At 54.2% G+C, this 22164-nt stretch overlaps 1 protein-coding gene across 50 annotated transcripts in view; it reads left to right on the top strand.

Annotated features, from left to right (window-relative positions):
- Nucleotides 1-21941, top strand: part of NUMA1 (nuclear mitotic apparatus protein 1) — a 68548-nt gene extending 46607 nt beyond the window's left edge. For 10 of the 50 annotated variants that reach the window (XM_070274499.1, XM_070274507.1, XM_070274504.1 and 7 more), the window contains 22 exons: nucleotides 43-122; nucleotides 1236-1318; nucleotides 2184-2264; nucleotides 3581-3668; nucleotides 4983-5103; nucleotides 5660-5817; nucleotides 6109-6226; nucleotides 6339-6456; nucleotides 6815-6955; nucleotides 7818-7940; nucleotides 8096-11494; nucleotides 13497-13565; nucleotides 15557-15667; nucleotides 15744-15962; nucleotides 16083-16240; nucleotides 17558-17804; nucleotides 18723-18951; nucleotides 19596-19732; nucleotides 20061-20237; nucleotides 20448-20558; nucleotides 20673-20894; nucleotides 21281-21941. In XM_070274499.1, coding sequence (XP_070130600.1) covers nucleotides 43-122; nucleotides 1236-1318; nucleotides 2184-2264; nucleotides 3581-3668; nucleotides 4983-5103; nucleotides 5660-5817; nucleotides 6109-6226; nucleotides 6339-6456; nucleotides 6815-6955; nucleotides 7818-7940; nucleotides 8096-11494; nucleotides 13497-13565; nucleotides 15557-15667; nucleotides 15744-15962; nucleotides 16083-16240; nucleotides 17558-17804; nucleotides 18723-18951; nucleotides 19596-19732; nucleotides 20061-20237; nucleotides 20448-20558; nucleotides 20673-20894; nucleotides 21281-21292 — 6202 coding nt within the window. In that variant the 3' untranslated portion in view covers nucleotides 21293-21941. Of the gene's footprint in view, nucleotides 1-42; nucleotides 123-1235; nucleotides 1319-2183; nucleotides 2265-3580; nucleotides 3669-4982; nucleotides 5104-5659; nucleotides 5818-6108; nucleotides 6227-6338; nucleotides 6457-6814; nucleotides 6956-7817; nucleotides 7941-8095; nucleotides 11495-11961; nucleotides 12004-13496; nucleotides 13566-15556; nucleotides 15668-15743; nucleotides 15963-16082; nucleotides 16241-17557; nucleotides 17805-18722; nucleotides 18952-19571; nucleotides 19733-20060; nucleotides 20238-20447; nucleotides 20559-20672; nucleotides 20895-21280 lie in introns of all 50 variants that reach the window. The other 40 variants (XM_014741558.3, XM_070274484.1, XM_070274482.1 and 37 more) reach the window with 7 other exon arrangements.
- Nucleotides 21942-22164: the final 223 nt, after the last annotated feature.

The raw sequence follows: 22164 nt of genomic DNA on the forward strand, positions 1-22164 counted from the left end.
GGTTGCTAAGTACTCCAGTCCTAATACTTGCTCTTTTTCTAGCCACGGCACTGACGAGGGGCAGCAAATCCTGCAGCAGCCGGTGCCAGAGAGACTGGACTTTGTGTGCAGTTTTCTGCAGAGTAAGCACCTTTCTTATCTAGCTGGGAAGGAGCTGCTTCCTCAGCTCCTGGGACTTGGGAGTCCAGAGGAACCAGTTCACAGATGTCTGGAGGAGCAAAGGCTGGAGGCTGCCCACTCTGTGCCACAGAGATCCGTACTACCGGGTTAGCTTCCCTGGGCCTTGTGGTGCCTACACCAGTCAGGGAAGAAGAGTGTTCCTTCAGTCCCAGAGTCCATCTCTGGGATCCACGTAGAGCCAGAGGGTCAGTACTGGGGACGTGTCACCTTGGGCTCCTGCCCCACACTGTGAGGAGATGGAGGCGAGGGAAGGATCCATGTTACCCTCTTTTTCTTGCAAGAAAAACATTTTCTCCAGATAACTTTGAATTAATTGCTTAGGCAACAGGTGTGGGGCAGAGGCAGATTTGGGTTAAGATCTTGGCCCTCCTACTCACTTTCTGTGTGACCTCACTGGACATAGGTTCCCTATCAATAAAACAAAGGGAATAATAATTGCTCTTAAGGTTAATGGGTAGATTAACTAAGAACACATGCAAAGCTTCTAGCACAGTGCTTGTCAGTTCCCCTCCCTCATACAGCTGTGGACACAAAGCCCTCATCTTTGATACATGGGAGTGATCCACTAACTCCACCTCAAGGAAATTATAGGAAGGGTGCTAGGATTTATATAAAGCAAGGTGTTAGTAATTGAGTCCACACCCTCTGGCAGCGTAAGAACCAGGTGTCCGTGGTCCTCCAAGTTTGCCTCAGCTGCAGGCTTCCTCTGCAGCCTTAGGTGGAACAGGATTCTAGAGTGGCCTGGAATCTCCAAGCTCCTACTTTGTGGTGCTGAGCAGGAGTTGGTTTGTGGGTGACTAGTGCAAAGTCATGCCCCAGAGCTGCTGTGAATTCCAAGCCTGCTGTCTTGAACCATCCCCTTGGACTGACCCAGGATGGAACTAACTTCAGATGGAAACGTGTGTTGGGGGAGAGAGGACATAGGAGTAAGAAGCCCTAGGTGTCCTAGCCCCCCAGAGACAGCAGTTCTGCTCCTCCGACTCTGAGGTGTTCTGATGATCTCGGGGATGATCCCCAGGAAGTTCACCCTGTTTTCTACATTGTTGTTATTATAGAAAACCGAAAACATCCCTCTTCTCCAGAATGCTTGGTGTCAGTGCAGAAGGTCATGGAGGGGTCAGAGCTGGAACTGGCCAAGGTACCTGTGGAATACCAGACTGGTGGGTTTGGGAGGGTGGCACTGAAGGGGATATGCAGGGCCTTCTCTTAACTCAGAGGCAGTGGTGGGTGCTTTATTTCTTGGGGCTTATGGAGGTTAGAGGTAGGTCCAGGCAACCACCTGGCTGAGGCAGAGGCTAATTTAGCCCAAGGATTCTAGGAGCCCATGCCTAATGACAAAGAGGTTTACTAGACCATTCCTGTGGGCCTCAATGAAGACCTGGCAAGAATCAGGCGTCACCCAGCTGTTGTCATATTTTTCGTTTTAGCTCAGTCTACTTCATTCCATCTTCTGTTTCAGGGTGCTAGCCTATAGAGGGTGCCTTAAGTTTCATACCCAGGGTTTCATGAGTTCAGGAATTTAGCTATGCAGGAATCCTGACACCCAGCTTTTTGCACAGTGGGCATTGAGTCCTCAATCAGGTGTTTCCTGGTGCAGTTAAGGGCAGTGGCCTAGGGCTGCTGAATTCTAGGAGTTTTAGAAGAGTCTCTAGGGGGCCAGCCTGGTGGCGCAGTGGTTAAGTGCGCACGTTCCACTTTGGTGGCCCGGGGTTCGCTGGTTTGGATCCTGGGTGCGGACCTACACACCACTTGTCAGGCCATGCTATGGCAGGCGTCCCACATATAAAGTAGAGGAAGATGGGCACTGATGTTAGCTCAGGGCCAGTCTTCCTCAGCAAAAAGAGGAGGATTGGTGGCGGATGTTAGCTCAGTGCTAATCTTCCTCAAAAGAAAAAAAAAAAGAAGAGTTTCTAGAATAGCTCAGAGTCCCCAGAACAGCCCAGAGGTGGGCACTGAGAATAGAGACAGCTCTACTCAGTGACTGCCTCCTGTTTGGCTTCTAGATGACCATGCTGCTCTTATACCACTCCACCATGAGCTCCAAAAGTCCCAGGGACTGGGACCAATTTGAATATAAGATTCAGGTAAGCTCTTTTGCCTCCACCCCACCTAGTAGGCCTAGCCTGTGCTTTACCCCACCCTCATTTGTTTTTCTTGAAACAGCATATGTTGTTCTTTTAAAAAAATTATGTTACGGTAGTTACAGCCATTCATTATTGAAAGTCTGGAAAATATTGAAAACCACAAAGAAGGCAATAGCAATTGCCAAGAATCTCATTCCCAGAGATTACTGCTAACTTTTAAAGGATACACACTTCCAAGTCCTTTTTCATGTGCATATATTTAATTATACCTGTGACTGTACTGTGTTTGGATAATACATACAAGTTGTTCTCTCTTCATATTTGTGTTCCCGTGTGTGTATTTTTTACGCAGACTATCATTCCATTTATTCCTCCTTTCCTCTGTTAGGAAGGATTAGTGAGAGAAAATGTCTTTGTCCAACATGACAGCTTAGCTCAGAGTGGTCACCTCCTCTCCCTTCTTCATGGTCCCTAAGCAAAGAGGAGTTGGTGTATCTGCTTCATCATAGAGGGAATTGACCTGGTTTCCAGGAACTACCTGCTGTATAGGTCCTGATGTTGGCTTTGCTTCCTGCATAAACAGCTGTCCTTTATTTCCCAGAGCAGAAGCAGCTGGGATGCCAGAGTGGGTAATGTGGGTGACTGGTGGGGCAGTGTCCAGAGAGCTGTAGCCTTTCACGTAGTGGTGGAAATGTCGAATCATCCAGTTTTGTACTCACTGAGCTCATGGCTCATCTCTGGGGCTGGGGTTCTGGCATGGGAAGGATGGGTGGCTTCTTCCTCCATTCGACCTTTTCTCTGCTTTAAGCTGGTCATAGGCCTAACAGAAACAGAAATTCTAAAGGAATAAGGAACTACAGCAGAATTGGTCAGGAAAACCAGATCAACTCTGTAGCTTTGGAATTCAGACAAAGAAGGGACTATTTTACAGCTCAGCTGGTAGATAAGCTTTGGATGAGCCCCAGACGTGTTCTCACTCAAAGAAGAACCCTGAGGGTCAGCTGGAAGAGGCCAACATAGTTCTGTATAAAGCTTTCTGTCTGCATTACTTTCCTTGCCTGTTCTCTTCTCTTGTGGTCAGGAGTGAAGTCAGTTAGGAACTCTGACTCCCGGTGCATCTTTAGGGAAGGACAGAGCGCAGGGGCAAGTGGGGTGAACACGTCTCTAGTAGAATGTTCTCAGCTGGACTGTGGGTCTTCCAGCTCTGAGAACAAGAGGGGGCTCCAGCAGGCTCTTGGGACTTCCAGGGTGGCACCCTCCATCCATTCAGGCCTTCCCAACACCTAAGTGATGCTCTTTCTCTCTCTGTGGCCCAGGCTGAGTTAGCCATCATTCTCAAATTTGTGCTGGACCATGAGGATGGGCTAAACCTGAATGAGGACCTAGAAAAATTCTTACAGAAAGGTAAGTAGGGTCCACACTCCTCTCAGAGCTGGAGACTGCTAGGATCCTGAGTTGTCAAGAAGTGCCGTGGGGGATTGTTTCTGGCCCCACATAAGGCGCAGAGTTGGTGCTCAGGAAAAGTGTGTATAATGGAGTAGGTTGACTTTTTGGGCCATGTTGCCATCATCTCAGTTCCTGTGGACTTCCTCCTTGCTGCCTGGCAGCAGCTAAGCAAGACATTTATAAGTGATCATGTCTGCTGTTAGATTCTCCTTGATCACCCCACACACATACTTTTCTTGTTTTTTATTTTTTAAGCAATCATTACCCTAGGCTTAGAAGCTGGGAATGTACAGTCTTAAAAAATATTTTTCTCCACATGAAGCTTGTGTTCTAGGAGGGAAGGCAGATACATAACCAGTAAGTATGGTAAGAATAAGTGCCAGAACAGAGAGGTACTGAATCTACCAGTTGTCCTGTTGGAAGTACAATGGGAAGAGTGATAGCTCTGCCCGTCACCTCAGGAAGAGGCCATCTAATGATTATAGGATGTAAGACGTGGGACTCGGCAAATTCTCTTCCACCTGCTGAATTTGATGTTCCTCATATTCAGGTTCCTCATGAGCCCTTCAGACGGAGATGTTGGAAATGTGAGTCTAGAATGCAAGAGAGGGCTCTGGGCCAGGTAATGGGTTTGCAAGTCAGTGTATGGATGGCCATTGAAGTTGTGGGCACTGTGGGCAGAGCACGGAGGCCCCATCAGAACTCTGGGGGCTTAGCAGATGGGTGGAGGAGGGAGGAGCAGATGAGGGAGACTAAGAGTGGGTGTTTAGAGGTAGGAGAACCATGCAAAAGTGCTCCTGGGAACCAAGGGAAGAGAAGGTATTGAGAAAGAGGTCGTGTTGGCAGTGCAAGATTTCAGAATGGAGGAGTTCAGAAAAGAGGCTGGTGGCTCTGACCTGAGAGGTCACGGCGGTGAGGGGAGATCCTGCTCTGGCTCCCAAGCTGTCTCTGCAATGTTGGTTTGAGAGAAAAGCATGAGCACTTGGTTCCATCTCTGAGCATGGTGGATACCCTCAGTCCACTGTGCTCTCTCCTTGAGCACCGATGATCTGTGGAAATGGAAGCCCTTTGCTTGATTTGGCTTAGGGACACTGACCTGGATAACCCAGATACCAGGTTTCAGACTCTGCCCAGTGGCTTCCCTCTGTGGCTTACATATAAGTGTCTGGATTCACTCCCACTAAGGTAAGTTCTCAAATTGCATAAAGATGCAAATCTATTGACTCTCTTACTAACCTCTCTGTGGTTTGTTTGTCTGCTCCTTCCCCTCAGCTTCCGTCCCTTCCACCTGTTCCAGCACCATCTCTGAAGAGCTCTCCCCACCCAGCCACCAGGCCAAGAGGGAGGTTCGCTTCCTAGAGCTGCAGAAGGTTGCCTCTTCCAGTGGGAACAAGTATGTGCTGGGCCTCTTCTCCTGGGACGGGGCCTCAGCATCTAGTCCTCCAAACCCCACATCCTAGAGGCTGAGCTGTTGAGCAGCCCCTCACATCGTTAGAGAGTATTTGGAATATTCTGTAGATCTTAGATGTCCTCACTTGCCCCAGTACTAATTGGGGGAATTGGTTGGGATCTGTCTTGGGCAGAAGGCCTCTCTCAAAGGCTGTTCCCTGTTTGTGAAATGCTTTTCTTCCTTGGAGATTACACTGAAGTCTTTTCTCTCAGCGCAGCTTTGCAGAAGCAAGCAAGATGCACCCCCCTTCCCCCCCCCCCCCCCCCCCCCCCCGTTTTTGGACAAAGAAATTAAGACTTGGAGAAAGGAGAAGAAAAGTTTTCTCAAGGTCATGTCGTGAGGCATGAGGTAGCACTGCAAACAGAAATTAGGTGTTTGGGCCTCCCAGCCAGTGCTCACATCCACAGAGCCCTGCTCCCCCATCCCTGCCTATTGCTGGTCACTTCAGCCGTCACATCTCAGGCTCTGACCATGGCATCTGAGCCATCTCCTTCCTCAGCTTCCTCTCAGGTTCTCCAGCCTCCCCTATGGGCGACATCCTGCAGACCCCACAATTCCAGATGAGACGGCTGAAGAAGCAGCTTGCAGATGAGAGAAATAATAGAGATGAGCTGGAGATGGAGTTGGCTGAGAACCGCAAGCTCCTCACTGAGAAGGGTGGGTGCCTGGCACACTGGCAGATTGTGTGAATGGGCAGCATTCAGGATTTTCCTCCAGGGAAGTTCTGGCTTGTCTGAGGAATGGCCCCTCTGCCTCCCACGTTGTCCTCTCTGCTGGCCCTGGAGCTTAGAGCTCAGCCCTGGGCCTGTCAGGCCCACCTCCTGGAGGCTCGTTCTGTCCTCACCACCATGTTCCCTTTCCCTTAGATTGGATGCCTCCTCCTCCCTCTCCCTCTTCCCCTTAGTTCGGTGCTGACTCTCCTCCCCTCTTCCCCCTGCTCTGGGGCAGATGCACAGATCGCCATGATGCAGCAGCGCATTGACCGCCTGGCTCTACTGAATGAGAAGCAGGCGGCCAGCCCACTGGAGTCCAGGGAGCTTGAGGAGCTCCGAGGCAAAAATGAGAGGTGTGATTCTCCCCACCTTCCTCCCCACCATCCTCCCCAGCTCCCCGTCCTGCCTTGCACCCATGGAGGTTGGGTGGCTACACTCTCTCTTCGCTGCTTCCGTCCCTTGCAGCCTCACCATGCGGCTCCATGAAACCCTGAAGCAGTGCCAGGACCTGAAGACAGAGAAGAGCCAGATGGATCGCAAAATTAACCAGCTTTCTGAGGAGAATGGGGACCTTTCCTTTAAGGTGAGTGTTGGGGGGTCTGTTCCCTGCATGGAGGCTCCTTGGGGCTGGGTTGGTCTAGAAGATTCCCCAAGAGAGAGTTGAGAAGAATGTCCTGGCACCTGTCCTGTGCGTCAGTCTCTCCAGAGACCTGCACACTTTGCCCCTTTCCTCATCCCATAATTGGCTGCTGCCAGAGACTGGCTTGTGGCCCTAAACTTTGAGTTGTAGTCCTGAATTAGAGATGTGATTAGCTGTGATTGGTTTGATGAGGCTTGGAAGGAGGATCAGAGGCATCAAGCCCTGGAGTTCAGGGAGCAGATGGCAGTGGTGTTGCCAGTTCTGACCCTGGCTGATGGGGATCCCTACTTGTCTGTCTCAGCTGCGGGAGTTTGCCAGTCACCTACAGCAACTACAGGGTGCCCTCAACGAACTGACAGAGGAGCACAGCAGGGCCACTCAGGAGTGGGTGGAGAAGCAGGCCCATCTCGAAAAGGAGCTCAGCACAGCCCTGCAGGACAAGGTAACTCTCTGCTTTGGGGAGCCAGGGCCACAGTCTTGACCACATGTTGAAAGCTGATTTACCACTCTATTCTTTGGGGCCTATGGGAATTAAGCTGACTTCTCTTCAAGCGTTGATAGTGTGCTGTAATAGAAAGATTGTGGGCTTACATTCAATACTCCTTTGAATCCTGTCTCTGCTGTTTACAAGGTGTGGATCTTGGGCAAGTTCCTTGACCTCTTTCTCTCTAAGCATCCTTTGCCTAAAATGAGAAAAAGAACAAGCAGAGGCCTCATCAACCATTGTAAGATAATGCATATAAAGCACTTAACACATTGTTTGGTGCAAAGTAACCTCTCAGTGGATTAGTTGCTGTTATTATTATTGCTATTATTAAGAACCCAACTCTGTCACTTATTAACCATGTAACCCTGGGGCAAGTCACTTAACATCTGAGCTTCAGATTCTTGTTGTGTAAAAGAGGGATAGTAATAGCTGCCTCCCAGATCTGTTGGGTGGATTAGAACTTAAGTGAGGAACAGTGCCTGGCCCATTGGGTGCTTAGTGAACATTGCCGGGCAGAGACCAGGGAGGTGCTGTGCTGGCTGCTGCTTCTGCTATTGATGCCCAGACAGGGAGCAGCCTTGGAGAAGGAATTAGCAGGTCATGCGACTTAGTTTAGCCCTGGAACTAGGGCTAGAAAGTCAGGTCCCTCATGGTCCCAGGTCCATGGTTTCTGAGAGTTTTTCTCTAGGTGAGGGCAAAAGCAGATCTTGGTAACAAGTTGATAAGGTACTGTGTTTTGTGGATGTTCATGAGGGCTCGTGTGGTAATTCAGTGCCTTTTCCACCTCTGTTCACACGGGGCTCTGGTTTACTCTCAGAAATGCCTTGAAGAGAAGAATGAAATCCTTCAGGGAAAACTTTCACAGCTGGAAGAACATTTGGCCCGGCTGCGGGAGAACCCACCCCGGGAGAAGGGCGAGGTGCTGGGTGATGTCTTGCAGGTAGGAATGCACAAGAGCGGTGCTGAGACCTGTGTGCTGGGTTGGTGTGGACCCATGTTTGCCACGTTCGGATTCCTGGCAATCCTCAGTTTTCGGAAGGGCTGTGGTGACGTGAGGAGTCATGCTGATCCCCATTTGTCTCTTTATCTCATCAGCTGGAAACCCTGAAGCAAGAAGCAGCCACTCTTGCTGCAAACAACACCCAGCTCCAAGCCAGGGTGGAGGCACTGGAGACGGAGCGGGGCCAGCGGGAAGCCAAGCTGCTTGTTGAGCGGGGCCACTTTGAAGAAGAAAAGCAGCAGCTTGCTGGCCTGATTGCCGAGCTGCAGGGCTCCCTGTCCAGCCTTAGCCAGGCCAAGGAAGAACTGGAGCAGGCCTCCCAGGCTCAGGGGGCTCAGTTGTCTGCTCAGGTGGCCATGTTGACCTCTGAGCTCACCACCCTTAATTCCACCCTCCAGCAGCAGGATCAAGAACTGGCTGACCTGAAGCAGCAGGCCAAAAAGGAGCAGGCCCAACTAGCACAGACCCTCCAGCAGCAAGAACAGGCCTCCCAGGGCCTGCGCCACCAGGTGGAGCAGCTGAGCAGCAGCCTAAAGCAGAAGGAGCAGCAGTTGGAGGAAGCCACCAAGGAGTGGGAGGCAACCAGGCGTGACCATGCCCAGCAACTGGCCACTGCTGCTGAGGAGCAGGAGGTCTCCTTAAGGGAGAGGGACTCGGCCCTCCAGCAGCTAGAGGCATTGGAGAAAGAGAAGGCTACCAAGCTAGAGGTCCTGCAACAGCAACTTCAGGCTGCCAGTGAAGCCCGGGACAGTGCCCAGACCTCAGTGACACAGGCCCAGCGGGAGAAGGCAGAGCTGAGCCAAAAGGTTGAGGAACTCCATGCCCGTGTTGAGGCAGCCCACCAGGAGCAGTGTGAAACCCAGGCCCAGGTGGCAGAGCTAAAGGCCCAGCTGAGGTCTGAACAGCAAAAAGCAACCGAGAGAGAAAGGGTGGCCCAGGAGAAGGGCCAGCTCCAGGAGCAGGTCCAGGCCCTTGAGGAGTCCTTGAAGATCACCAAAGGCAGCCTTGAAGAGGAGAAGCGCAAGGCCACAGACACCCTGGAAGAGCAGCAGCGTTGTATCTCTGAGCTTGAGGCAGAGATCCGGAGCCTGGTGGAGCAGCATAAGCAGGAACAGAAGGAGCTGGACGAAGAGAAGGCTGGGCGCAAGGGGCTGGAGGCCCGATTACAGCAGCTTGGGGAGGCCCATCAGGCCGAGATGGAAGCCTTGCGGCGAGAGCTGGCAGAGGCCATAGCCTCCCAACGTGAGGCTGAGAGTGAGTGTGAGCAGCTTGCCAAGGAGGTGGCCACCTGGCGTGAGCGGTATGAGGATAGCCAGCAAGAGGAAGCACAGTATGGTGCCATGTTCCAGGAACAGCTGATGACCCTGAAGGAGGAATGTGAGAAGGCCCGCCAAGAACTGCAGGAGGCAAAGGAGAAGGTGGCAGGGATAGAGGCCCACAGCGAGCTCCAGATAGGCCGGCAGCAGAGTGAGCTAGCACAGCTCCATGCCAACCTGGCCAGAGCCCTCCAGCAGGTCCAGGAGAAGGAGGTCAGGGCCCAGAAGCTTGCAGATGACCTTTCCACTCTGCAGGAGAAGATGGCTGCCACCAGCAAGGAGGTGGCCCGCCTGGAGGCCTTGGTGCGCAAGGCAGGTGAGCAGCAGGAAACAGCCTCCAGTGAGCTACTCAAGGAACCCCCGAGGGCAGGAGACAGAGAGTCAGAGTGGCTGGAAGAGCAGCAAGGACGCCCGTTCTGTAGCACGCAGGCTGCGCTGCAGGCCATGGAGCGTGAGGCAGAGCAAATGGGCAGTGAGCTGGAGAGGCTGCGGGCTGCGCTGATGGAGAGCCAGGGACAGCAGCAGGAGGAGCGTGGGCAGCAGGAGAGGGAGGTGGCGCGGCTGACCCAGGAGCGGGGCCGGGCCCAAGCCGATCTTGCCCTGGAGAAGGCAGCCAAGGCAGAGCTTGAGATGCGGCTGCAGAATGCCCTCAATGAGCAGCGTGTGGAATTTGCTAGCCTACAAGAGGCACTGGCCCATGCCCTGATGGAAAAGGAAGGGAGAGACCAGGAGTTGGCCAAGCTTCGTGGGCAGGAGGCAACCCAGAGAACAGAGCTGAGGGAGCTTCAGCAAACTGTGGAGCGACTGAAGAAACAGCTGGCCAAGAAAGAGGAGGAGTGCCAACAGTCTCTAGGGACGACCAGTGGAGAAGACGTTTCTGGGTCAGGGGCCCAGTCTAAGGCTGCTGGAAAGACTGAGCGGAAAGGCCCTGAGCTGGGGGATCTACAGGCAGAGGTGAGCAAGCTGAAGCAGCAGTGCCGGGAGCATCAGGAGAAGGCCTCCAGCCTGGAGCGCAGCCTAGAGTCTGAGCGCACCTCCCGCGCTGAGCAGGCCGGTGCTTTGGAGACTTTGCGGGTCCAGTTGGAGGAGAAGGCCCAGGAGCTGGGGCACAGTCAGGACACCTTAGCTTCAGCCCAAAGGGAGCTGGCCACCCTCCGCACCAAGGCCCAAGACCATAGCAAAGCTGAGGATGAGTGGAAGGCCCAGGTGGCCCGGGGCGAGCAGGAGGCTGAGAGAAAGAACAGTCTCATCAGCAGCTTGGAGGAGGAGGTATCCATCCTGAATCGCCAGGTCCTAGAGAAGGAGGGCGAGAGCAAGGAGTTGAAGCGGCTGGTTATAGCTGAGTCAGAGAAGAGCCAGAAGCTGGAAGAGAGGCTGCGCCTGCTCCAGGCAGAGACAGCCAGCAACAGTGCCAGAGCTGCGGAACGCAGTTCTGCTCTGCGGGAGGAGGTCCAGACCCTCCGGGAAGAGGCAGAGAAACAGCGGGTAGCTTCAGAGAGCCTGCGGCAGGAGCTGGCCTCGCAGGCAGAGCGAGCGGAGGAGCTGGGCCAAGAATTGAAGGCATGGCAGGAGAAGTTCTTCCAGAAGGAGCAGGCCCTCTCTGCCCTGCAGCTCGAGCACACCAGCACACAGGCCCTGGTGAGTGAGTTGCTGCCTGCTAAGCACCTGTGCCAGCAGCTGCAGGCTGAGCAGGCAGCTGCTGAGAAACGCCATCGTGAGGAGCTGGAGCAAAGCAAGCAGGCAGCGGGAGGGCTGCGGGCAGAGCTGATGCGGGCCCAGCGGGAGCTGGGGGAGCTGGTGCCCCTGCGGCAGAAGGTAGCAGAGCAAGAGCGAGCAGCCCAGCAGCTACGCGCAGAGAAGGCCAGCTACGCAGAGCAGCTGAGCATGCTGAAGAAGGCTCATGGCCTGCTGGCGGAGGAGAACCGGGGGCTGGGTGAGAGAGCCAGCCTCGGCCGGCAGTTTCTGGAAGTGGAGCTGGACCAGGCCCGGGAGAAGTATGGCCAAGAACTGGCAGCTGTGCGTGCTGATGCTGAGACCCGTCTGGCTGAGATGCAGCGGGAAGCACAGAGCACTGCTCGGGAGCTGGAGGTGGTGACTGCCAAGTATGAGGGTGCCAAAGTCAAGGTCCTGGAGGAGAGGCAGCGGTTCCAGGAAGAGAGGCAGAAACTCAGTGCCCAGGTAAGGTGCCTGGCTCAACCATGCCCCCAAAGATCAGACCTGAGAGAGAGGGCACGTTGTTCCCTCTGTATTCCAGGGCCTCTGGCTTCCGCATTACAGTGTCTTGTCTCCCCTCATTCACTGGGTGGCAGAAGAGAGGTGGCTGGCAGAGTTCAAGTCCGTTGCCCCTTATTGTCCTAAAGAAAATATCAATAGCCTCCCTTTCCCTGAAGACTTTGTCCCTGGAGAGACAAGCCATGAAGGACATCAGCCCATTCTGGAGGCACACTGTGGTGAGCAGGCACACCTGTAGTGCAGGCCCCATGAGCCACTGGGGACCAGAATGAGCCAAACTGGCCTTGTTTTAATTACTGGAAGTCTAGTTCCTTGGGAGAAAGTATCAGAGCCTCAGCGAGGTCAGCCTGGCAGCAGGGCCAGTGCCTCTGGCCCTCCTCTCACTGTCTCCATTGCTCCTCCCCCATGCACAGGTGGAGCAGCTAGAGGTATTTCAGAGAGAGCAAACTAAGCAGGTAATGCCTGGGGTCCTCGATAAATGCTGGCTGCTTAAGCGGTGACCAGTTTTGATGCATGACCCCGGCTGCAGCTTGCCTTCGCCAGGTCCTGTTGCAAACTGTTTGTGAAGGGGGCAGGGTCAAGCCGTGGAATCCAGGCCCAGGCTGCCCAGGAGTGCAGTGTGCTGGGCCCTCTCTCAGGCCTCATCCCACCCATCCCAGGTCGGCCTCTCCACCCTTCTGCCCTTTCTCTCATCTGCCTGTCAGGGACAAGGGCTAGGGTAGGCTTCATCTTTCCCATATCGGAACCAGTGACAGACAGTCCTTGGGATTCCCAAACCTCCAAGTCCTGTTCCAAGTTGGGGTACTTAGAGGAATAGCAGAATGACTGGGCCTTGTTTAACACAGTCCCCTTCTTTCCCGCAGAAGCCACAAAGGTGATATGCAAGGCAGCCCTCACAGGTTAGGGAGGGTTGTGGGCTTAGGATGTCTGCCCATCACCCTGTGCGGCTTTAACTCCAAGTGCAGTATTGAGATGTCTGGGAGCCGGGAGGCGAAGGTGGAGAGGAGCAGGAGGAACCTCCACCAGAGGAGGTGGCATGGTCTGGCTGCCTCGCTCTCACAAGGATCTCTCTATGCTGCCCTAGCACCCTTTCTCCACCGCCCCCCCCACCCCCCCCCTCCCCAGTCACCTCAGGCCTGCTGAGGAATTGGGCCCTTCTCTCATCCCATCACCAAGGAGCCTGAGATGCCGGCGACAGTCAAAACGAATGGCAAACAGGAATGGAGCCCTTGCCTCTCGCCTTTGCCGATCATGCTTGAGCTCCCGGAATGTCTGGAGGAGCCAGGGGTGCTGTGGCTGTTCTGCTCCCTCCTGTCTCCTTCCTCCTTTTGCCCTTCCTCTCTGTGGGAGTAGGGTGGGCTCTGAGTACCTGTGTGGCCCCTGCTCTTGTCTTCCAGCAGTCTGAGCCCCTATGCTAACCACAGCAGCCACTCTGCTGGTGCCGGCCCTAATGGCCTGTGGATATTGGGAAGAGGTCTGAGCACCTGTGGGCTTTTGCTTTGGCAGTTTCTGGGAGGAGGAGGGATGGGTATTCATTGAGTATGTCTGCTAGAGTTATAGACCGGGTCCTCTGGTCCTCTCCCCAACCTGGAAGAATCGGGGCTGGGAATGACGGCAGCAGTAAGGTGGTGGTGAGGTGTCAACTCCCCATAGTCAATTCTGCTGAATCTGGCGGCTGCAGGGATTGGGCAGGCCTCTGCTCTGCATGCTGGGGGTGGAGGCAAGAATGGGCAGGTGGCTATGGCAGCACCTGGGTGTTGGGTCACCTTACTCTGTTCCTGCCAACCAGCCTGGGCAGCAGGCTGTTCCCTAGTTGGAGGCTGGAGAAAAGACCTGAGTTTCTTTTAGGAACCCTGGGGATTGGTCTGGGGAGACACCGTAATTTATCTGGACATCCAGGGGAAGGCCTCCTGAGTCTTCTCTTCTTCTATTCCCTCCCCTGCCCCAGGTGGAAGAACTGAGTAAGAAGCTAGCTGACCACGACCAGGCCAGCAAGGCGCAGCAGCAGAAGCTGAAGGTGGGACAGCTGGGGGATGGGCCTGTCCTCTGCCTGCCTCAGAGTGAGGATGGGGGTGGGAAGGTGCTCTCTAAGCCCTTGGGCTGCGATGGGTGTAGGGGCAGAGGAGGGGCACCCTGGGGGCCTGGCAGCCTTAAGAGACCTGGCTGTGGTTCAGGAGTGCCTGCATGTGCCTTCTGGGAACTCTCAAGGGAAGACTAGAGTGGCTCGCATCCCTGACCTTTGCTGTCCACTACAGTAGCCACTAGCCATGTGTGATTATTTAAATTTAAATTCAAACTTCATAAAAAATTCAGTTCCTTAGTCGCACTAGCCACGTTTCCCATGCTCTATAGCTGTGTGTGGCTAGTGGCTATCATATTGGACAGGGCAGGTACAGAATATTTCCATCATTGCAGAAAGTTCTATTGGATAGCGCTGGTGTAGATAGTCTGGCCTCAAGGAAGAAGAATGTCACGACATTTAATATTACAGTGCAATTTAATATTCTTAATGCTTTCACCTTCTTTGCTTTATTTATTTTATTTTTTATTTTTTATTTATTTTTTTGTGAGGAAGATTAGCCCTGAGCTAACTGCTGCTAATCCTCCTCTTTTTGCTGAGGAAGACTGGCCCTGAGCTAACATCCGTGCCCATCTTCCTCTACTTTATATGTGGGATGCCTGCCACAACATGGCTTGCCAAGCGGTGCACACCTGGGATCCGAACTGGCGAACCCCGGGCCGCCGAGAAGCGGAACATGCGAATTTAACTGCTGTGCCACTGGGCTGGCCCCCTTCTTTGGTTTAATATTTGATTTTTTGACATTCTAGGCTCCACAGCTTTTACTTAGGGGCAAAGGAATTGGGCACCAGTGGCCCTGGGACTCGCTGAAGCCCTGGTGGGTCACAGGAGTTAGTGGGAGCTCAGAGCTTCATTTCCCCAGCTCACTTCCGTGTACTCCACACCATGTCATGATTAGGTGATAAACAGATGCTTATTATGCTCCTTTTGGGGGCCTTTCCAGTGCTAGGAGATGTAGGAGAGGTAAGGCCAGATGGTCCTGTCCAGTGTCTACTGCAAACTAAGAACTTGCTGGCATCGCAGGTGGACAGGGGATCAGATACAGGATCAGATACAGGCCCTGCTGCCAAGGAGTCTGTAGTCTGATAGGAGGCAGTGCCAGCATCATAAATGAGCCCACACAGGCTTTGGAGTCAGGTGGACCAAGGTTCCGATCCTGCTCTGCTATTTAGTCACTATGATTGGTCAATTTGCTTAAATCTCTGAGCGGTTTCTTCATCTCTGGAAGGGAGATAAAGTTACTTCCCAGAGTGGTTTTCTATTTTTTATTTTTTTGAGGAAAATTAGCCCTGAGCTAACATCTGCCAATCCTCCTCTTTTTGCTGAGGAAAATCGGCCCTGCGCTAACATCTGTGCCCATCTTCCTCTACTTTATATGTGGGATGCCTGCCACAGCCTGGCTTGCCAAGTGGTGCCATCTCGCACCTGGGATCCGAACCTGCGAACCCCAGGTCGCCGAAGCGGAACGTGCGCACTTAACCGCTGCGCCACCCAGGGAGCCCCCCAGAGTGGTTTTGAGAATTGAGTTCATGTGTCCTCAGAGACCTCACATGCCAAGTGCCTAGCTCTGTGCTCTACACTGGGTTGCTGAGGATCAGTTCCCTTCCTGCAGGAGAGAATGACTATGTAACTGTGGAGAGAGAATGAGACAGCTTGTGCCTGGTCTCAAAGAAACCAAAGATGGGGTGTCCCAGCTCTCCCAGAAACAGCGTTAGCTGCTCAAGGAAAGTTCCTGCAGAGAGCTTGATGGGTGTGTGGTGTTCCAGTAGGCTGGAGTTGGGAGGGAGGTAAAAGGATTTTTTGTGTGTCTTGAGAGAATATGCAGGAATCTGAAAACACCCATGGAGCCAAGAGGTTAGGGCAGGTCAGTGGAGTTGGGTGGAGCAGCCAGACCAGCCGCCCTGAGCAGCCTTTCTCATGCTTTCCAGGCCCAGGGAGGTGAGAGCCAGCAAGAGGCCCAACGCCTCCAGGCCCAGCTGAATGAGCTGCAGGCCCAGTTGAGCCAGAAGGAGCAGGCAGCTGAGCACTACAAGCTGCAGGTGAGGAGCCCAGACCTGGCCCACTCTGCCCTCCCTCCTGTCCCACCCTCACCACCCACCCTGTCTGTCCACACAGATGGAGAAAGCCAAGACCCATTATGATGCCAAGAAGCAGCAGAACCAAGAGCTTCAGGAGCAGCTGCGGGGCCTGGAGCAGCTGCAGAAGGAAAACAAGGAGCTGCGGGCTGAAGCCGAACGGCTGAGCCGTGAGCTGCAGCAGGCCGGGCTGAAGACCAAGGAGGCTGAACAGACCTGCCGCCATCTTACTGCCCAGGTGCGCAGCCTGGAAGCACAGGTAAGTATCTGGCTGTACAGACTCCATCACCCCTGTCGTATTGGAGCCTTGTGCCCTCCTCTTCTAGGCCACCCCTGCCTTAAGCTTCTCTACACTCTCCCCTGGCCCTCTCTTTCTCAGGTTGCCCACGCAGACCAGCAGCTTCGGGACCTAGGCAAGTTCCAGGTGTCGACTGACGCCTTAAAGAGCCGGGAGCCCCAGGCTAAGCCTCAACTGGACTTGAGTATTGACAGCCTGGATCTGAGCTGTGAGGAGGGGACCCCACTCACTATTACCAGGTCAGGAGTCATCCCGCCTCCCTCCGTCTGTTGTCCATGAGTGCCTACTGTTGATCAGGCTGTATCCTGGGCACTGGGGCTGTGAGATAAACGATGTGGTCCCTTTGCCCTCTGGAAGCTTATTCTTAGAGGAGAAGAATAAAGAAGAAGTATTACATGTATTATGCCAGATGTTTGTGTAGGGCACAGCAGGAGTCAAAAGAAACAAGTGGTCAGAAAAGGCTTCATGGATGCTGTCATTTCTGCTCTGAGTCTTGAAAGGAGCTGTGGGAGTGTGCCCAGTGGACAGAGAAGAGCAGCAAGAGCAAAGGCTGAGAAAGAGCCTGGCTGGGCTGGAAAGTGAGGTTGGGAGGGCTCGGGCCCTGATCCCAGCGGGCCAGCCCATTGAAGGAGGCTGGCATTTAGACCTGAGCCTAAAGGCATTGAGGGACCTTGGAAGGGTTTGAAATTGAGCAGTCTGTGGTCAGATTTGCATCTTATCATCTGAGAGCCAGTGTAGAAACTGAGACTGGAAACATATCTCTTGTCTTTATTAAACAAACACTTACACCTGCTAGACATTGTTATAAACATTTGAAAGATATTCATTTATCCCTCAACAGCCCTATAATTTTCTCTTTTAACGTGAAACTAGGGCATAGAAAGGCAGTCACTCGCCCAAGGTCCCACGGTGGAAGAGCTGGGCTTGAACTCGGGCAGTCTGGCTCGAGTCCTTGCTTGTCACCACACTGGTGCTCTCTCTGATGCTGTTGTAAATCTTGGTGAGAGTTGATGAGGCAGACTGGGGAAGGATGTGAGAGTGGAGTGGGTGCGGTTAGGAGAACTGTTAGACTTGCCGACTGGGTTTGGCAGGAGAGGGAAAAAGTAGGGTTACGTCCATGTTCATAGCTGGGGGGCCTAGGTAGAAGCTGCTCCCATTAACTGAAATAGGAGATACAGGAGGAGGAACAGGCTAGATGGGCTTAGTTTGGGCCCTGTTCATTGTGGAGTAGCTGTGGGTATCCAGGGGGGATGTCTGGGGCAGTGGATATATGGGTCTGGAGAGCACGGTCCAGGCTAAGGCAGAAGTCTGGGAGTTGCCAGTACTGGGGAGTTCAAAGAGCCATGGGAGTGGATGGGCTCACCAGCGATGGAGAGTGGACTGAAGGGAGGGCCCAGGTCAATGGCTCTCCTGGGTATCTCAAAAATCAGAGAGAGAATGGGTGCGTGACCTGCTCTGCTGGTAATAAATGTAGGAACTGGTCATTTGGAGCAAAGGGATGGACAAACTGCCTTCTAGCCCCAGGACTGGCACCTTAGCAGGTTTCTTTTCTACAGCAAGCTGCCTCGTACCCAGCCAGACGGTACCAGCATCCCTGGAGAGCCAGCCTCGCCCATCTCCCAGCGCCTACCCCCCAAGGTAGAATCCCTGGAGAGTCTCTACTTCACCCCCATCCCTGCTCGGGGTCAGGCCCCCCTGGAGAGCAGCCTGGACTCCCTGGGGGATGTCTTCCTGGACTCAGGCCGGAAGACCCGTTCCGCTCGTCGGCGCACCACGCAAATCATCAACATCACCATGACCAAGGTCAGGCTGCTGGGAGTAGGACTGTAGGACAGTAACGCTTACTTCCTCTCAAGAGCATCCTTCTATCAGGTCCTCAAAACAGCTTTTGAGAGGCAGGCAGGGCTGACCAATTCATCTCTCTCAGATGGGAAAGCTGAGAGAAAGGGCAGTGACTTGCTTAGGCCTCTTTTGTGGAAAGGGGCAGGGCTGGAAACGGCTGCCTAACCACTGACTCTAAGGCTGGCGTCCTCTCCCTATGTAGCACTGACCCTGTGAGGCTGAAGGGAGAGAATATGGAGAAGTTGCAGCCCAGCTTGTGCCTCCCAGCACACCCCCTGGGTAGCCGAGATGAGTTGTGGTGGCCCCAGTGGGCTGCCTGCCAGGCTGGGGGCTCTGGCCCTTGTTTCCATACCCCAAGGAGGTTGGGGAGGAGAGAGGTGCCTTTGATGCAGCACTGGGCACCTATGTGTACGGGGTGCCCTCTGCTACCAAGAAGCTGGAAAAGTTCTAAAAGATGGTCAGGGCCCTGGCAAGCTTGGGCTGAGGGACAGTGGAGGCTGTGGGATGGGCCTGACTAGCTCAGGAGACATGGGTTCCAGCCCTGGCTCTGCCACTTTATAGCTGTGTGTCCTTTGAGCCAGTCACTTCATTTATTTGCACCTCACTTCTAAAATTGACTGATACACTCTGCCTTCTTTCCCTCAAAGCATTGTTAGTAGACTCAATGGAAAAATGGATAGGAAAGAGTCTTGAGAGCCTTAGTACCTTGTGCGGGATTCTGGCAACAAGGCCCATTTCTTGCAGACATGCAGCTAAGGACCCCTGCAAAGCAGTGTGGGAACACATGCAGACTTGTGGAATCTGAGGCACTTTAGGGATGGGAACAGGAGGCTTCTTTATAGCCCCACCCCACCGCAACAGATTCATCCTCTCTTCCAGAAGCTAGACATGGAGGAGCCAGACAGCGCCAACTCATCCTTCTATAGCACACAGTCTGCCCCTGCTTCTCAGGCTGGCCCACGAGCCACCTCTTCTACCCAGTCTCTAGCCCGCCTGGGCTCTCCGGACGATGGCAACTCAGCTCTGCTCAGCCTGCCTGGCTACCGGCCCACCACTCGCAGTTCTGCTCGTCGCTCCCAGGCTGGAGTGTCCAGTGGGGCCCCTCCAGGTAAGGGGATGATTGGGACTTACCATGCCCAAAGGTTAGATTGGAAACAGGGAAGGGACAAAACCCCAGGCTGACTTCCTGGCTACCCTCCAGCACTTCACCTGCCCTCCTCAGGGGCCCTGCCTGCACCAAGGGGCTGTGCTAGGAAGTCAGACTGACGCTAATCTCAGCCAGGGTGAACCAGAAATGCTCGCACAAGGAGCCTGCGATTCCCAGCACAATAGTGATGTTCAGCTGCTGTCACGAGTCCTCCGTGCCCATTCTCAGGTGGTGAGGGGATACAGGAAGGGCCGGGCTCGCCAGTGTTCTCTCCTCAGATTCTTCTTGGAGGCTCTTACCCTCAGGGACCCCCTGGATATCAATTCCTGGCCCTCAGTTAGTTTCTCTTGGTGCCATAGCTTCTGCGTATGACCTCTTTTGACCTCTTCAAGGAAAGAGCAGTGAGCCAGCCCCGATGCTAGAACGGGCTGTGAGCCCTGCTCCCATCTCTGCAGCACTGAGCAGAGCAGGACTTGGGTTCTGGGCTTGAAGTCCACGGGACAGGTGGATGGGAGGCTGGCAAGATGCTAGCGCCAGTGGGCAACCTGCTGCCTCTACCCTCACTCCTCCTGGCCTTCTAGCCCCACTTGCTCTGCCCTCCACAGGAAGGAACAGCTTCTACATGGGCACTTGCCAGGATGAGCCCGAGCAGCTGGACGACTGGAACCGAATTGCAGAGTTACAGCAGCGCAATCGAGTCTGCCCTCCGCACTTGAAGACCTGCTATCCCCTGGAGTCCAGGGTGAGCTCTGGGGTCATCTGCACAGGACCTGCCCACACTGGCTCACCTCTTCCTCCCTTGGCATTCCTCCCCAGTGCTGCCTGCTGAGGAGGGTGACCTTGAAGTCACTGTGGGTGGGCAGGAACTGAGAGGTCTGTTTGGGACTGCTCTTCTATGGCCATCGTGCTGCAGGGTAGAGGTAGAAAAGACGACAGGAAGTGAGGCCTTTTGCGATACGAAGGCTTCAGTTGCTCCATATGCCAGGCCAGTGAAGAGTGTTCTGGGGCAGTCCTCCTGCTCCATCTCCAGACAGCTTGGATCCACTGACCACTTCTTCCACCCCATGCAGCCTTCCCTGAGCTTGGCTACCATCACAGATGAGGAGATGAAAACTGGTGACCCTCGGGAGACCCTGCGCCGAGCCAGCATGCAGCCAACCCAGATAGCTGAGGGCGCTGGCATCACCACCCGGCAGCAACGCAAACGAGTCTCAACAGAGCCGCACCAGGGCCCTGGCACCCCCGAGGTAGGCGACATTGACTCCTGTGTTGTGCTCTATCTGGCAGCCTGCCCAGCTCACCAAGTTTGAAAAGTGGATTAAATGGGAGCCTTCTGGCTCTGAGTGAGGGTGCTGGTTGGACAAATAGACTTATAAGGTCCACTCAGCTCTGAGACACCTGGCCGTAGATGTGAAGTCCTCTTGCCACTGTCTGCCTCATTGTCCTCTTCCCCATAGTCTAAGAAGGCCACCAGCTGTTTCCCACGCCCCCTGACTCCCCGGGACCGACATGAAGGGCGCAAACAGAGCACTACAGAGAAGAAAGCAGCTCCAGCTGTTGTTAAACAGGTTAGTCGAGGGCTGAAGGGAGCCTCTAGGGGGCCTTGCTGGCAGAGCCCTAGAGCAGCAGGTTGCCTGGGAAGGCAGCGGGGGAGCTCCCAGTTTGACAGCTCTTTCCCACAGGCCGACCGCCGCCAGTCAATGGCCTTCAGCATCCTCAACACGCCCAAGAAGCTCGGGAATAGCCTTCTGCGGAGGGGAACCTCAAAGAAAGCCCCATCCAAGGCCTCCCCGACCACCCGCAGTGGAACCCGCCGCTCTCCTCGCATCGCCACCACCACAGCCAGCGCTGCCACTGCTGCTGCCATGGCTGCTGCCACTGCCACCCCTCGGGCCAAGGGCAAGGTGGAGGCACTGACAGGGGAGGGTTCAACTCTTACGAAACCCCATAGAAGCATGGGCAATCCCCAGACTACTATGGGGTGGCTTCCAAGGCAGGGCCGAGCCAGGCCGCTGGCGGCTGGCCGCTGAGAACAGATGCTGTCTGTCTTGGTTAGCTGCTCACTGTTGAGAGAGGAGGCAGGCAACTCCATTCCTACCGAGAACACCCAGAGCTGCTCAGGCACAGCCAGTGACCGGTAACCTGAAGGTAGATGGGTCCAGGGCCACACCAAGGAAGGGGTCCTAGTCGGGTGTACAGGAGCCAGAAGAGGTCTTCCTGAGCCAGCTGGTGCAGGCTGGCATCACAAGTCTCATCCAGCCAAGTGACTCTCTCTCTCTCTTTCTTTCAGGCAAAGCACTAAAGGGTCAGTACCAGTGAGTGGCCCCACCTGTGTTCCTGATGCTGACCTCGTCTGGTCCTTCTCCATCTATTATCCCTTTCAGTGCCTTCTCTCAGCTCCCAGGCCAACAGTGGCCAAACCCCTAGAGACAGTGATGCCTGCCCACACCCCGGCCTGGTACCTGGACCTTCACTAGGTGAACAGATGTGTCCTCAGAGTTGGCCCAGGAGGCCTGGAGTCTGGACAGTCTGGGTCTTCTGTCTACCTTGTCTCCTGATGTTTTCTTAAAGTCACTTCTGCATCACAACCAGATTTCAGGCTGGCTTTGAGTGGCTGGGTCCTCGGGCCCAGCCAGTCCTCCTATCAGCCTCTGAATCTAGAAGGGACCATTGGAGGAGCAGGCCCTGGTCCCTGCTGCTCCTGAAGTCCAGGACTGGGCATTGACCTGGTGGGAGCACTCTACCCTCGGGTTGCCCAGAGGATGCTCTTTTCCAGGATAGATAGGCCCATGCTTCGGGGGCAGGAGGGTGATGGAAAGGGGGGTGGGAGGGCTGCCTTCCCCAGACTTGCACTGGGGTAGGACTGGAGTGATGGGAAGGTTTTTAAGGGCCAGGGATGGATCTTTTCTAAATGTTATTACTTGTAAATAAAGTCTATTTTTCTCCCTTGAGTGAGTGCTGAGCTGCCTTGATCTGTGTGGGAAAAGAAGAGCAGCCTGGGCTCTTCTGTGTATACCTTTGTCCCTGCGGAGTCTTCCAGGACCACCCACCTTCTCTCAAATCCCTTCTCCTGGCCTTTCTGGGGCCACAGGATCTTCCACACTCCATTTCGGGCCTCTGCTCCTCAGGAGCGTTACAACCTGTCCTCTTCTCTCCTGAGGGCCTGTGTCCCCT

This window comes from Equus caballus, chromosome 7 (genome assembly GCF_041296265.1).
Source record: "Equus caballus isolate H_3958 breed thoroughbred chromosome 7, TB-T2T, whole genome shotgun sequence".
Lineage (NCBI taxonomy): Eukaryota > Metazoa > Chordata > Mammalia > Perissodactyla > Equidae > Equus > Equus caballus.